The 13,754-nt window shown below is 52.0% G+C and overlaps 6 protein-coding genes across 6 annotated transcripts; 4 read left to right on the top strand and 2 right to left on the bottom strand.

Annotated features, from left to right (window-relative positions):
- Positions 1 to 714: 714 nt before the first annotated feature.
- On the top strand, positions 715 to 1,323 carry J4E84_001373 (uncharacterized protein; the record flags this gene model as incomplete). Its single annotated transcript, XM_049384005.1, has 2 exons — positions 715 to 942; positions 991 to 1,323. The coding sequence occupies 2 exons, from the start codon at positions 715 to 717 to the stop codon at positions 1,321 to 1,323; spliced, it is 561 nt and encodes a 186-aa protein (XP_049249523.1).
- A 3,060-nt stretch (positions 1,324 to 4,383) lies between these two features.
- On the bottom strand, positions 4,384 to 6,029 carry RRP3 (ribosomal RNA processing protein; the record flags this gene model as incomplete). Its single annotated transcript, XM_049384004.1, has 2 exons — positions 4,384 to 5,285; positions 5,342 to 6,029. 2 exons carry the CDS (start codon positions 6,027 to 6,029, stop codon positions 4,384 to 4,386), a joined length of 1,590 nt encoding a protein of 529 aa, XP_049249522.1.
- Positions 6,030 to 6,312: 283 nt separating this feature from the next.
- On the top strand, positions 6,313 to 7,834 carry J4E84_001371 (uncharacterized protein; the record flags this gene model as incomplete). The annotated part of the gene is made up of 4 exons (XM_049384003.1): positions 6,313 to 6,428; positions 6,481 to 6,580; positions 6,629 to 7,183; positions 7,238 to 7,834. 4 exons carry the CDS (start codon positions 6,313 to 6,315, stop codon positions 7,832 to 7,834), a joined length of 1,368 nt encoding a protein of 455 aa, XP_049249521.1.
- Positions 7,835 to 7,971: 137 nt separating this feature from the next.
- J4E84_001370 (uncharacterized protein) lies at positions 7,972 to 9,058 on the bottom strand (the record flags this gene model as incomplete). The annotated part of the gene is made up of 2 exons (XM_049384002.1): positions 7,972 to 8,884; positions 8,934 to 9,058. 2 exons carry the CDS (start codon positions 9,056 to 9,058, stop codon positions 7,972 to 7,974), a joined length of 1,038 nt encoding a protein of 345 aa, XP_049249520.1.
- A 474-nt stretch (positions 9,059 to 9,532) lies between these two features.
- Positions 9,533 to 10,477, top strand: J4E84_001369 (uncharacterized protein; the record flags this gene model as incomplete). The annotated part of the gene is made up of 1 exon (XM_049384001.1): positions 9,533 to 10,477. One exon carries the CDS (start codon positions 9,533 to 9,535, stop codon positions 10,475 to 10,477), a length of 945 nt encoding a protein of 314 aa, XP_049249519.1.
- A 502-nt stretch (positions 10,478 to 10,979) lies between these two features.
- J4E84_001368 (uncharacterized protein) lies at positions 10,980 to 11,983 on the top strand (the record flags this gene model as incomplete). Its single annotated transcript, XM_049384000.1, has 2 exons — positions 10,980 to 11,013; positions 11,196 to 11,983. The coding sequence occupies 2 exons, from the start codon at positions 10,980 to 10,982 to the stop codon at positions 11,981 to 11,983; spliced, it is 822 nt and encodes a 273-aa protein (XP_049249518.1).
- Between the last annotated feature and the right edge of the window lie 1,771 nt (positions 11,984 to 13,754).

Here is a 13,754-nt window from a genome sequence, read left to right as displayed (position 1 = left end):
TCTTCATCGACGTGTCGTTTCAAGGGCCTGTGTGGGGGCTGCAATGATGACGTGAGTGTTTGCGATGGTCTCGGTGGTCGCAACGTCCTGTCCTTCTCTTTCTCATACTGCGTGCCGCGTAGCGGCTACCCATTACACGCGCCGCACCTGATAATGGACCTAGCCCAACCCAGGACCAGACCGCAGTCTGAGTCAAAGGCGCACTCTATTCTTCCTTCGCACCTGGTAATGTAAAGCTGGGGGTCGTCGTGAGCCCCGATCGAAGTTGCCGTAGGGAAGGCAGGGCCAGCGTCACAACCTCTAAACGAAGTAAACACGTGTACTTTTCGCGCCACATCACCCTGTGGCCCTTCAAAGACATGCTAAGGTCGCTGCGACAAATATCACGCGTGAAAACGCGTCGGTAGCTGAGCGTGTCGAGAGAGTAGGAGCGCGACCCGACGCGGCTCTGCGGAAGATCGATGATGGCGGGGAATTAGCGCAACAATGCGGAGCCTCCGCCTGCCGGCAGAGCCACATTTATGAAAAGCTCTGCCAACGGATGACATCGGCGATCTAGATTTCGGCCATGGCATCTCAACATGTTATCGGAGATATATCCTTCTGCATCAGCCACTATTTCGCGGGCAGACCAACAATTACTTGACGCCTGCTACCACATACATTGATCGCCTATCTACGCCACTTTAACCACCGCAACGAACAACATTCAGAATGGCGACAGACGACATCCAGATCCCGCAACACGTGGGCCTGTCAGAAGCACCCCGCGATGTCGAAACCATCAAGAAGCAAGAAAAGGCCGCTCTGCTGCCACACTGGGACTCCGGCATTGCGTTCAAGCTGGGCTACAACCTCCGCACACGCCTGCTTACCTTTGAGCGACCGGCTGTTGTAGATATTTCTACCATCAGCACGCCAGGTCATGTGCTCTTCCACGCCGTGAGTACCATGATCAACACGTATATTTGCTTTGCTGATATGAAGTAGGTAACCCACTCCGGCACAGCCCTAGACAACGACTTTTGGGTCAGCCGCAAACGCGCAGCCGTCATCCGCTTCAACGCAAGCACGTGGCGTCTGCAGAACCAATTTGAGGGCGATGAGGAGAAGTTCAAGGCCAAGATGGGGCTCGGCGAGACGGCGAAAGATTACGCGATTCATGGTGGTGGCGTGCCGATTTACATCAAGAACTGTGATGGGCCGGTTGCAGTGGTTGTTGTGAGTGGTCTGAAGCAGTGGGATGACCATCAGGTTGTGATTGAGGAGTTGGGTAAGATTTGTGAGGAGATGGAGAAGGGTACTGCGGGTACGCCGATCTAGGCAGGAGAGGGGTATATAAGTAGAGCTGATTTGGGCCGAGTCTTTCTTCTATCATCTACTCATTTCCACCATCTTCCAAAACCGCATGCCAAGGACAGATGGGTGCAGAAAAGCTGAATCCGAAAGCTAATGGCTATTGTGTCCTGCCGAGGACTCATTCTTTCCCAAACTCGGTTTACGTCCTCTTCATGTGCGGCGTCAGCCTTTTACTCCTTCAAAAAGTCTTGAGTTTTTAGACATGTAGTATTCCCAGTTTCCAAAGTCTCGAAGATCCCACGCTAGTTGTGGCATGGCTTTGCGGCTTTGCCTCTACCAAATGCTATTTTCTCCTCCTTCAGAGCGAGCGCCAACAGATCCTTCTTCCTTCCAACTTTCTAAACCCCAATGGAAGCTCACTCATGTGAGTGTCGGGGCTTCTCGAAAACAGCAGATCGCCTACACCATGTCTTTTGGCATCAAAACAATTCACTCACTCAGAAAGACGCAACAAACTGTTGCATGTGTCTCGGCGCCTGCACTGAATTTCTCGAACTATAACGCCTAATCAGATATAAAAGCCCGCTCAGACACTCTGCTTCCTTCCTTTTATCATCCACCCCTTTGCACAAAGATACCAAACCTTAATTTCCACCTCAACATGGGCTTCCTGTGCTTTCCTCTCAAAAACACATCCAACATGTGCATGTGCAGTCTTCCAATCCCGTTTTGGTGTACTTCAAAACCTCATCGGGATCAATACTTCTCGTCATCATCCACCCAAAACCTCCGATTACCAAACCCAACTATATGCCAAGCTATGGATAGCAAAATATGAGAAGCGACGCTCCATGTGTCTCCTGTTCTCCGCGGCGGTCTCACTCAATAAAAACGACAATGGGCCGGTAGATGTGCTGTGCCGGCGGCTGAGGAAACAACGAAATCAGTCAGGTATGTGGCGTGCCATAACGGTATGAAGCTATCTACCATCTCAAAGATTCTCATCAAATTTCTCAAACTTCCAAAACGCACCCTGGCAACTACATGTTTCCTGCCAGCAGACTTCCAAACCTCGTGGTTGCTCTTGCATGACCGTCCGTTCCTGACCTTCTTCTTCTACTTCCGTTTTCCTCGCCGTGAGCGTTGAAATAATCATCGCTCTTCTATATGTTCAAAACCCGAAAACAGCTGAACTATACGAATACGTGGTCTTTCAAAAACCATCATGCTACCAGACATGGATTCTGTCGTCTGCAACTTGCTCAATTCCAAAAACGTTTATCATTAAGTAACATCTCTCGCCGCTTTCATTGGAACTATAAATGTCACTTCAACAAGTGATACAGGAACGTATAGATACCTCTCAGTCCTTTCTTCCTCTTCCCCTTCATTATCCACTCGCTCAAGCTTGAGTGTTCAAAACAGGCCAACCAAGTCACATGGACTGTTCCTGTTCTCTTCCAAAAGTCCGTTCGTCACCTCGCATGGCTGCTTTCCCGCACTCCGCGCGTTTATCCAAAAATGTCGTTCAGTCTATCGCACTTCCAAAAAGAAGCCAGTATTATGACTGATGATCGGGAAACGCCGCCGAACAGAACGATGTGGCCTCCAAAAATTGCTCTATGGGCGGTGAATGATCCAGAGTTTGTTTTAAAATCTTGAACTATGTAAAACCTTGGCTCAACAGCCGTATGTGATTAGCGTTGGTGTCGGGATAAAAGGACTATGCAGCACTTCACTCTTACTCTCAACCTCATGCGTGTTGTTCAAAACACTACTCAAGATTCATATGAAGTGTTCATGACTCTGCCGCTCTTGTGAGATTTGCCATGTTACACGACATTCTTCTCGTGCGAGTGAACTCGTGAACAGTGTATTTGAACTGTTGATAGGCGATATTCTTGATGTAATATTATGATATATGCCCCACAACACATTGACGCTGGATCTGATGCTTTTGGAGTATAGAAGACTGTTCTTTTGTGTTATAGCCACAAACGTATCATCGAGATCGATAGCTAAACCGCACCGAGAGGCAGCGCCATGCGCGAAAGATCGTCGTCTTTCCTGAAGGAGACATGGCTCTCTTCCCGAGCGATTTTGAAAACATGGAGTCATGGTCACCTTGTTTTGGTGATCAAGAATAAAGATCTTGTATATTAGAAGGGAAGAAACATCAAGACGAGAGACGGCTTATATAGTCATCCATAGTCACGAGCTTCCGAATTTGCATGGCCAGATGGCCAGCGCATTCCAGCAAGTCTCAACTCAAACATTCGGATAGCATATACCATGTAGAATATGGAAAGGTATTTTGATGATGAGGTATGAGCAGGATGGTACCGAAAGGCGGAGTCATAGTCGGTGTCTTCCTCAGTTTGTGCGGAGAACATAAGCGGGAGGAACCCAGGCTTTGCAAGTCATGGGGTTTTTGGTTGACGTTTTTGGACAGAGAAGAGAAGATTTTGGTGTATGGAAGGAAGAGAGAAGACGCCGTCGCAGAGTGCATTTTATACTATGCGCAGGAGCGGGGTTTCAAAGTTCCATGAGTGATGGGTCAAGGTACTTATGTGAGTCTCGGTTGAAATGCTCGAATATCGAATTCCATGTGGAGCGTGAGAGATCATTGGAAATGTAAAGTGATGGACTTATGGGACGAACCGGCAGAACCATAAACGTTTGCAGCGTTCTTTTTGGAGAGGACATCGCCAAGGTGGGCAATATTTTTGGAACCATGAGGGATCTCTCTTTTCTTTTTGAATAAAGAGAAGAAAGTTCTGAATGTAAGAAAGCAGGAGAAGTGAGCTCGAAAGACGCCTTTTATAACCTCCACACTACCCGCTAGGTCCATCAAAATGTCCAAAACAAAGCGATGTGTTCATATATCATATTCGATGCTCGCATAATCCATCATAATCTACCCACGCCCACATCCCCATCCAAAACAAAAGCAGCACAAACTTTTCGGTCCTGACCAAGGGTGCCATCTTCTCCAAGACATGGTCGGGGATCAAGCAACTCGTAGGGTATACGCGAAAAGATCAAAACGCCAAAACCGACAGCCGACACCTAGACACACGACATCTAACCCTCTTCCGTGTCCATCGTGTCGCGACCTCTCCCACGACCGCCACCACGTCCTCCTCTCGATCCACCTCTACCACCGCGTCCACCCCTGCTACCCCTTTGCTCATGGTAGTCCTTCATCTCGCGAACAGCTATCCTCTGTGCATCACCAACGCGCTCGGCGTATACCATCGCTTCGTCTTTGTTGATGGCCTCTTCTGGGATCTTCTTGCCAAGCGCATTCTCAATCCTCAGCCAGATTTCCAGATCGTACTGTGTAACGAACGAGACAGCCTTACCCGACTTTCCCGCTCTTGCAGTTCGACCCACACGATGAACGTAAGTCTGAGAGTCACTCGGCAGATCGAAGTTGACGACGAGGTCAACGGCGGGGATATCGAGACCACGGGCCGCAACGTCGGTGGCGACGAGGATGTCGCGGCTCTTTGACTTGAATTTGTTGAGGGCACCAAGACGGGCGGACTGGCCTAGCTGGCCGTGTAGCGGGATGGCGCCGAAGCCGAGGGTGCGGAGGAGGATGGAGATACGTTGTGTTTCGTTGACTGTGCGCGTGAAGATGATTGTGGGGTGGCCGATGTTGTCATTGAGGAGGTGGATGAGGTAGAGATCCTTCCACTTGAAGGGGAGGAAGATGTAGCGCTGTAGTAGGGTCGAGACGACTTGGTGCGATGAGCTGCTGATGCTCACGCGGACGGGGTTTTGTAGGGCGGCGCGTTGAAGACTCTCGACTTTGGAAGACATGGTCGCAGAGAATAGGTATGTGTGTCGTCCTTCACGAGGAAGTACCTTCAGGATCTTGTCTAGTACGGGGCCGAAATCGAGGTCGAGCAGGCGATCGGCTTCATCGAGGACCATGTACTTCAGATGCTTCAGACTGAAGCCTTTCGTGTTTTCCAGATCTACACGGATGTGGTCAGTACGGATGTCACGTATGGTTCGTATATGTGTGACTCACGATCAAGCAGACGTCCAGGTGTCGCCACTACGACGTGAGGCTTCTTGGACAGCGAGATGGCCTGTGGTACCATATCCATTCCTCCCACCAACGTCGCGCACTTGACGTTGATAATGCTACCCAAAGCATCCACCTGTTGTGCGATTTGGTATGCTAACTCTCGTGTCGGGGCCAGAATCAGACCAAATAGTGGTTGCGGCTTCTCGAGTAGCGACTGGAGAATGGGTAGGACGAACGCTGCCGTCTTTCCAGAACCTGTCTCGGCCAATCCGATGACATCCCTGCCTTGGAGGGCTAGAGGTATAGCTTGCTCCTGGATAGGAGTCGGGTGTACGTATTTCAAGTTTTCGACTGCATCGCAGAGTTCTTCGCGCACGCCTAGATCGGCGAAGGTCTTCTTCGGTTCGTTCGCGGCTGGTTGCGCTGCTTCGCTCGTTGCGTCGGCGGTGGTAGAGGGCCCTGCTTCGTCTTTTGAACTGCTGTCGCCTACTACATCTTGGGCTTCTTCGGCATCTGTTGAGTCCCTCTCTTCGGCGTCATCGTCATCGCCGGACTCGGATTCTGGTGGTGGTGCAGGCTTCTTCTGCACTTTCTTCGCAGGTGCATTCGATGGTCGCACTTTCTTCGACGACGCACCGGCGACGGTGGCCGCATCCGTGTGAAGCTTTCTTTTCGTGACTCCAGGCATGGTGTTGTTGTGATTGTCGAGTCTGGAAAAGTTGTGCGATAGAACTATGGTACCGCGGTTGGAACCAAAGAAACCGCGAAATCTTGGCGGACCCACCTAAAAGATCGAAAGCCGCAGCTCTAGTTTGCGACTGCATGCGACGAACTCATTCGCTCTACAACACCACCACGCTTCCCTCCGAGCTATTGGAGGTACTATACGATCGCGACGCAAGAAACACACACTCGAACATCAACGATACTCGCCAATAATCCAATACAACCAAGAGAGCTGAGTTTTCGCAATGGCTCGTGGAAAAGGAACCGCGAGGAAGAAGCAGTCGGTGCGCGACAAGGAGCTTTCCAAGAAGCCGATAGCAGGGACACCGAAATCCATGGTCATTCGTATCGGCGCGCAAGAGTGAGTATGATCGAATCGAGTAACATCCGACTCGTTTGCTAACAAAATCTAGAGTAGGAAGATCTGTCTCAGACCTCGTAAACGATGTGCGCCACTGCCTGGAGCCCGATACCGCCATTCGGCTGAAGGAGCGAAGGGCGAATAAGCTCAAGGTATGTCATACTCAGTCAACAGCATGACCAGAGTTAACAACCTCAAAGGACTTCCTTGTTATGTGCGGACCGCTTGGTGTCAGCCATCTTCTGCTCTTCTCCCGCTCAGAAGTCGGGAACGTCAATCTCAGACTATGCCGCGTCCCCCGCGGACCTACCCTCCATTTCCGAGTCGAAAACTACAGTCTCTGCAAAGACATTCTCAAGTCCATGAGACGCCCACGGGCTGGCGCAAACGACTTCTTAGTTGCGCCTCTGCTTGTCATGAACAACTTCCTTACCAGCGATGCGGAAAGAGAACGACTCGGCGACAAGGCACCTCCTAAGCATCTCGAGAAGCTTGTGACAGACATGTTCCAGGGCCTGTTCCCACCCATCCAACCGCACACTACCCCTCTACACTCGATCAAGCGCGTCCTCCTGCTCAACCGTGAGCCTCCTTCGGAAGAGAATGGCTCCGTTACAATCAGCTTGCGACATTACGCAATCACAACCAAAGTCACAGGCGTACCGAAAGCCATCCGCCGGTTATACGCAGCTGAGAAGCTCATTGGCAGCAAAGAGAAGAAGAAGAGCGCACTTCCCAACCTGGGCAAGCTCGAGGTAAGCAGTCACTCCCCAAAACGCATATAGAACATCCACTAACTCCACCTCCAGGACGTCGCAGACTACATGCTCGACCCCTCAGCCGCCGGCTACACATCCGCCTCCGACACGGAACAAGACACGGACGCCGAAGTCGAAGTCGCGCAACCCGTCCGCCAAAAAGTCCTCTCCCGCAAAGAAAAAGAAAAGCTAAAAGCCGGCGACGAAACCTCGCACGCCCGCGCCCGCGGCTCAAAACCCCGCGTCGAGAAGCGCGCCGTCAAGCTCGTTGAACTGGGCCCCCGCATGAAGCTGCGCCTCACAAAAGTCGAAGAGGACGTCTGCGGCGGCAAGATCATGTGGCATGAGTACATCAAGAAGAGCAAGAAAGAGGAGCAGGAGTTGGAGAAGAAGTGGACGCAGAGGAATAAGGAGAAGGAGGAGAGGAGACGCGTTCAGAAGGAGAATGTGGAGAAGAAGCGTAAGGAGAGGGCTGCTGCTAGGGGGGAGACTGGTGAGGGTGAGGGCGAAGGCGAGGAGGATGAGGATGAGGAGATGGATGATGATCTGTTGGATGCGTATGATATGGATGATGATGTTTGGCAGGATGCTGCTGATGCCGGGGAGGAAGAAGATGAAGATGAGGACGAAGAGATGGAGGACGAGTGATATGGTCTTATAGAAAAGTCTTAATGATACCCTGAATGTTCAACGCTTCATCCTGAAATTCGACCAATCTATGCTTCCGTCCCAAGGCACATACAATACAACCGGGTATCAAAACACCATCCCCCCATAAGCTACTCTCATCCCTTCATCTTCTTAATCAAAACCCTCTCCCCATCCGCACTCAACTCCCACCCCACACCCTCCTGCACCAACTCCTCCCAGCTCCTCTCCGCACACCTCTCCACAAACGCCCTATCCGCACTCAAATACGCCCTTCCCAAACACTTAAGCGCATGCACCCTCACCCCTCCATCCGCCCACTCCATAACCCTCCTCTGATACCCATCCACACTCCTCCTCACCCGCCAAAACCCCACGTAGTCATCCGCAACTAGACACCGCAACACCTTCTCCACCCGCCAGTCTTTATATCCATACCGTAGTTTCGTGGCGCGCGCGCCCGAGTAATCGGATTGCCGACACGCTTGATCGAGGATCAACAAGCCGACCACTTCGTGCAGGGTCGATGGCGAAAGCGGGTTTACGGGATGGATCTTCCCTAGGAGAGAAAGCAGAGAAGGGAGGTAGGAGGACCAGTCGTGGCAGAGGATGCTAACGTGGATGGCGAAGGTGTAGGCGCGGAGGGCGAAGGCGTCGGTGCGTGAGGACGCGGTTATGGCTTCTCGTAGCTTGCGCAGGGAGGCGAGGACGGTGGAGAGTTCTTGGATGGAGGGCGTGAAGGCTTTTTGGGGGATGGGGTTGTGTGGTGTGTTTGTGGAGGTTGAAGCGAGGGGTGGGCGGGTGGTGGGTTGTTGACGGGCTTCTGGGGGTGCGTGTTTGGAAAGGGAGAGCGAGGAGAAGGAGGATGTGAGTTTGGAATTCGCCGTGGGCGCTGTCGTCGTCGTCTTGGTCGTCGTGGTTGTGTCCGGAGGTGGGATGCTGACGGATATGAAGAGGCGGTCGAGTTCGTCGCGATTGAGGGCGCAGAGTTTCATGTAGCGTTCTATAATGCGGTTGAAGTAGATTTCTTGTGTTTTGAAGTCGTTTAGCCTGGGGAGTTAGCCATTGTGAGCGGACGTGTCGTGTGAGAAGGATATACCGTGTCTCTCCTTTGGAAGGCAGTCCGTATGTCTCCAGGACATCTTCGCGGACGGGCTTCAGCCGGTTCCATGCACCTGAGGCGGCGCGACGGCTGCTGGGTCGGCCGGGATCTGAGGACTTCATTGCGCTGGTGGTTGGGTGGAGGGTTCTTGTGGAACGCGCGGGAAGTCAAGTAATGTCAAAGACTGGAATGATCATGGCTGTATATCACCTAGCGTATTTGCGACACATGGTGTGTGGTGGTGAAAGCAACCGCGCTCGAGGGTTGGGAAGGAGGGAAGGTGGGATGGAGGGGCAGCGCACGAGCTCGACGCGTCGGAAATGCCTTGTCTCGTGACAACAGCGAGACCACTGACGATGTTGCCCATAAAGAGCGACTGCGCTGTCAAGGTCATTGCTTTGCTTCAGAAGCGACGTGTTGTCCTCGCAAGCCTGACCGGACGCGGCATAGTTTACCTAGTTCGCGTGTAGTCCCTGAGGGTATTCGCGGATTCTCCGAGGCCGCTTCATGACATGTGAACTTCTAATAAACACTCATATAGTGCAGGCCCTCCCCCTCAATTCTTTATTCGAAGATCCACATCAGATAATCCCATCATGGAAGCAGCCAAGGAAGCAACCTCAAAAGCCGCGCAAACCGGGAAAGAGCTGGAGCAAAAGGTCGAAGAAAGGTTGATACTACTATGGGACGAACTCTCGCCATGGCAGCAAGACAATCACTACATTCAATCGGGGTACCGCGCTCAATCCAACTCATTTGTCAAGTCCTGGAAGAGCCTCGGATATCTACACAACGAAACCGTGAACATCTACACCCATCTCATTGGAGCTGTGATGGCTGCCATCTCCTCCGTCGCACTCTACAACACACTGGCTCCTCGCTATGACACAGCCACACAAGAAGATGCCTGGGCCTTCAGCTGCTACTTCGCAGGAGCTGTAGCATGTCTGGGCATGAGCGCGACATATCATACGATACAGAACCACTCGCATGAAGTCGCTGTCTGGGGCAACAAACTCGACTATCTGGGCATCGTCTTCTTGATTTGGGGCAGCTTCGTACCCATCGTGTACTACGCCTTTGCTAGCGAACCAGAACTGCAAAGGACATACTGGACCATGATCACGACGCTGGCAGCTGGCACGTCAGTCGCAGCAACACATCCCAAATTCCGCACTCCCGCATTGCGACCTTTTCGAGCGCTCATGTTTGTGCTCATGGGCCTTTCCGCCGTCTTCCCTGTACTTCATGGTGTCAGACTGTACGGTGTCGAACATCTGCGCAAGAGCATTGGCTTGGATTGGGTCCTCTTGCAGGGTGCGCTGTACATTGCTGGTGCCGCTATCTATGCTGCGAGGGTGCCCGAGAAGTGGAGCCCTCTGAAGTACGATATCTGGGGCTCCAGCCATCAGATCTTTCACGTCTTGGTTGTCCTTGCCGCAGCTAGTCATCTCGTGGCTTTGGTGACGGCATTTGACTACGCACATACGCACGGGATGGACAAGGTGATAGATGGTATGGGAGGCAAGATTTGGACATGAGTACACGATGGTATGGCAAAGCGCAGTCAATCAAAATGCTGAACACCTTCAATGACCGCGTCAAAGGCGTAGTCCAGCCCTCGTCCAGACCCTATTCAGAATGCCATGCCGTGAAGGAAGCGATCGACAAGGATGTATTTCGAGAACGCGCACAGACCAGCCGATGACGCCGTGGCTCGATCGCCAGCCACCTTCCCCATAGATTGCACAGATTGGCGTTTGTGGGTCAGGGCAGCCAATCACGCCTCAGCACCGCAGCTTCCGATCTTCGAGAGCTCTTTCCCAGCACTCAGGTTCCCGGCTTCCATTCTTCTTTCCTCTTCTACACCGCCTGTCGCGTCTCTTCCCACTACTTGCGCATCATTTCTACGCATCACCGTATCCATTGCACCTCTACGCGCATCAATTGCTGTTCCGCCCCGCTTTCGCGACTTTACACGCGGTTTTGCGCACCACAACGTCATCTCTTACCACCTGCCACGGCTAAGCTACGTTACACACAATGACCGACACTGAGATCCAACAAGGAGATAAGGGTACGTGCCTCTCAATTCTCAATCCGAGACCCCTTCAGCCGTTCAGTGGCTGCGCATCGCGAGGTTCCGCCAGGCGCATTGCGCTCACTGGCGCGTAACGATTGCCCATCCGCGCGCGTCTTCCTTGCAGCGATCGGTATAATCGCAAAAGACTCAGGAACTCACTGCTAACGCGTGAGCAGTCTCATGGAACTGGGGCTCCGGACAGCCCGGTGGCACCGCTGCCGAGGTCAAGGACCAAGGCGAGATTGCCATTGAATCCAAGAAGGGCAACACCATCAAGAAGAATGCCTCGCCCGACAACCCCGCTGTGCACGTCGAGCGCTCTGGCAACGATGTCGTGAAGCGCGCTTCCGAACTTCAGATCGACGAGAAGGCCGATGGCGCTAACGGCGACTCCAAGGAAGAGGACAAGTCGGCAGAGTCAGAGAAGAAGGACGACGATAAGTCGGCTGACTCAGATAAGAAGGAGGACGAGAAGACCTCTGAGGCCGAAAAGAAGGACGAGGAGATGAAGGACGCGCCTGACAGTGAGGAGAAGAAGGAAGAAGCGCAAACCAACGGCGAGTCCAAGGCTGAAGAGGCCAAGGAGGATTCGAAGGAAGAGTCAAAAGAAGAGGCCAAGGACGACGCGACAGAAGACAAGTCCGACGAAAAAGACGAGGAACCCCAGGCCGGCGACAAGCGCAAGGCCGACGAGGTAGCCGCGGATAAGACCAACGGCGCCGACGCTGACGCCGATGAGAAGCCCGCCGAGAAGAAGGCAAAGACCGACGAGGCTGACGACGATGAAGCCGAGGACAAGGAAGAAGCCGAGACAAAGCCTACCCCCAAGAAGGGCGGCCGTGCCAAGAAGGAGAAGAAGGAACCCGCAAAGAAGAAGGCACCCAAGAAGGCTGCCACCGCCGACGGCACACCACGCCGCAGCGGCAGGACCACCAAGAACACTGCATCAATGGCGGAAGACTAGATGCGCAACACGATACGAAAGTCTCCTCACAGGTTCAAAATGCATATAGTCACGGATGGCGACGCAAAGGATCACAAATGAAACGACCATGGAAAAATGGATACTGGGTGGAATGGAAAAAGGATCTGTATTCATCGGTGGCAGGCGCTCATCAGGGATGGATTTCGCACTTTCATTTCCTTTTTTCGAGGTTCTGCTTTTACTTCGGTATCGTTCGTCTGCTTTTCTGGGCTTGTATGTAACTGTAACATGGAATGAATCAACAAAGTTAACATGATATCTTTCATCCGCTTGATCAAATACTCGGCTCGCTTTTCTTGAGCGCAAAGGTGTACAATGTTAAGTGTTGAAAACGGTAGATGACATATCTCGTATTACTATGTGACCTGTCTTGCTGTAGAAGGTTCCATGTCTTCGGGGAACACAATAACGATACCACCCTGCCAGCAACGTGTTAACATATCATGGTTTGAACGATCTCACTCCTTCCATCACGTATCATCACAGACCACACAAAGACAATATCAGTCTTCAAAAAAAGAAGTTTGCATTGAACAGCCTAACTATGAACTACTATTGGCTTCGTACTACCTTCGAGCAGTGCTTGAAATCTGTAATGTACGTCAGCAACTTGTCCCAAATGTAATAAAGCGACGTGACATGTATGTGTAGATCTCTCATTCAGACAGGAAATACTCATTCAATAAAGGCCGTGAAACCTTCTCCGATCCGTCTTGAAACTTGTGATTTGTATTGTGATCATCATTGCGAGATGGGGGTGTGGGAAGTGTGCATAGGGGGTGATGGGTGGTGGACTTACTTGGTTTGGAGGAAGGAGGGCTGAGGGCGGTTGGTTCTGCTGTTAGTTGTGGGATTGTGACTGCGGCCTCTAGCATTCGAGACAGCAAGTGTGCCTTATTTGTCGCGATGAGTTGATCGCGCGTGAGACGCGGTCGTAGCTATGTAGCTGTGATGAGAAGGCTGGGAGGAGCTCTGCAAAGTTCTTGCGCGTTTTCAAGCGAAGGGTCTTGGCGGAGCAGGGCCCATGCGTCCTCCGTGTCTGCCCCACCTTCCTTCATCACGATACTCACTCTCCTTGTCCGTTACTTTTCTTCGCACTCGCCGCCTGATCACTCGATTGCTACCGATCTGACCTGTGCGTCGCACTGCCCTTCACCACTGGTTTGACTCTCATCGGGTGCGCGCCTTTGTGTTCTACAACGCTTTCCAAGGCTGCCTTCTTGCGCCTCGTTGCCTTCGATGTGATGCCCGGTCCGACACAACGACTGCAACTAGTCAGGATATGCTACTATACAACGAAACACATTCATTATGCGGCTTCTGGATGCACGCACTCTGGAGCTGAAGACTTTCGTCGACAAAATCCCACCATACGCCATCCTTTCGCACTGCTGGGAGGATGAAGAAGTTGTCTTCTCTGATATTGCTGATCTAGAGCAAGCGAAGAAGAGGAAGGGCTTCGCGAAAATCGAAAGGACTTGTGGACTTGCAATTTTGGATGGGTTGGATTTTGTCTGGGTCGATACTTGCTGCATTGACAAGAGTAGTAGTGCTGAACTTTCGGAAGCTATCAACAGCATGTTTGCATGGTATAGAGACTCAGATCAGTGTTATGCATACCTCTCCGACGTCGAGTTCAAGGGTGCATTCGCGGAAGGTCAATCGGCAAGGCATCGCATCGCCTTTTCACGCAGCAGATGGTTCGAACGTGCTTGGACGTTGCAAGAGCTACTGGCTTCCAGGAACTTCC

This window comes from Alternaria hordeiaustralica (genome assembly GCF_023758085.1).
Source record: "Alternaria hordeiaustralica strain BMP 2776 chromosome Unknown scaffold_1, whole genome shotgun sequence".
In the NCBI taxonomy this organism is placed as follows: Eukaryota; Fungi; Ascomycota; class Dothideomycetes; order Pleosporales; family Pleosporaceae; genus Alternaria; species Alternaria hordeiaustralica.
This window is presented reverse-complemented; position numbering and strand designations above follow the sequence as displayed.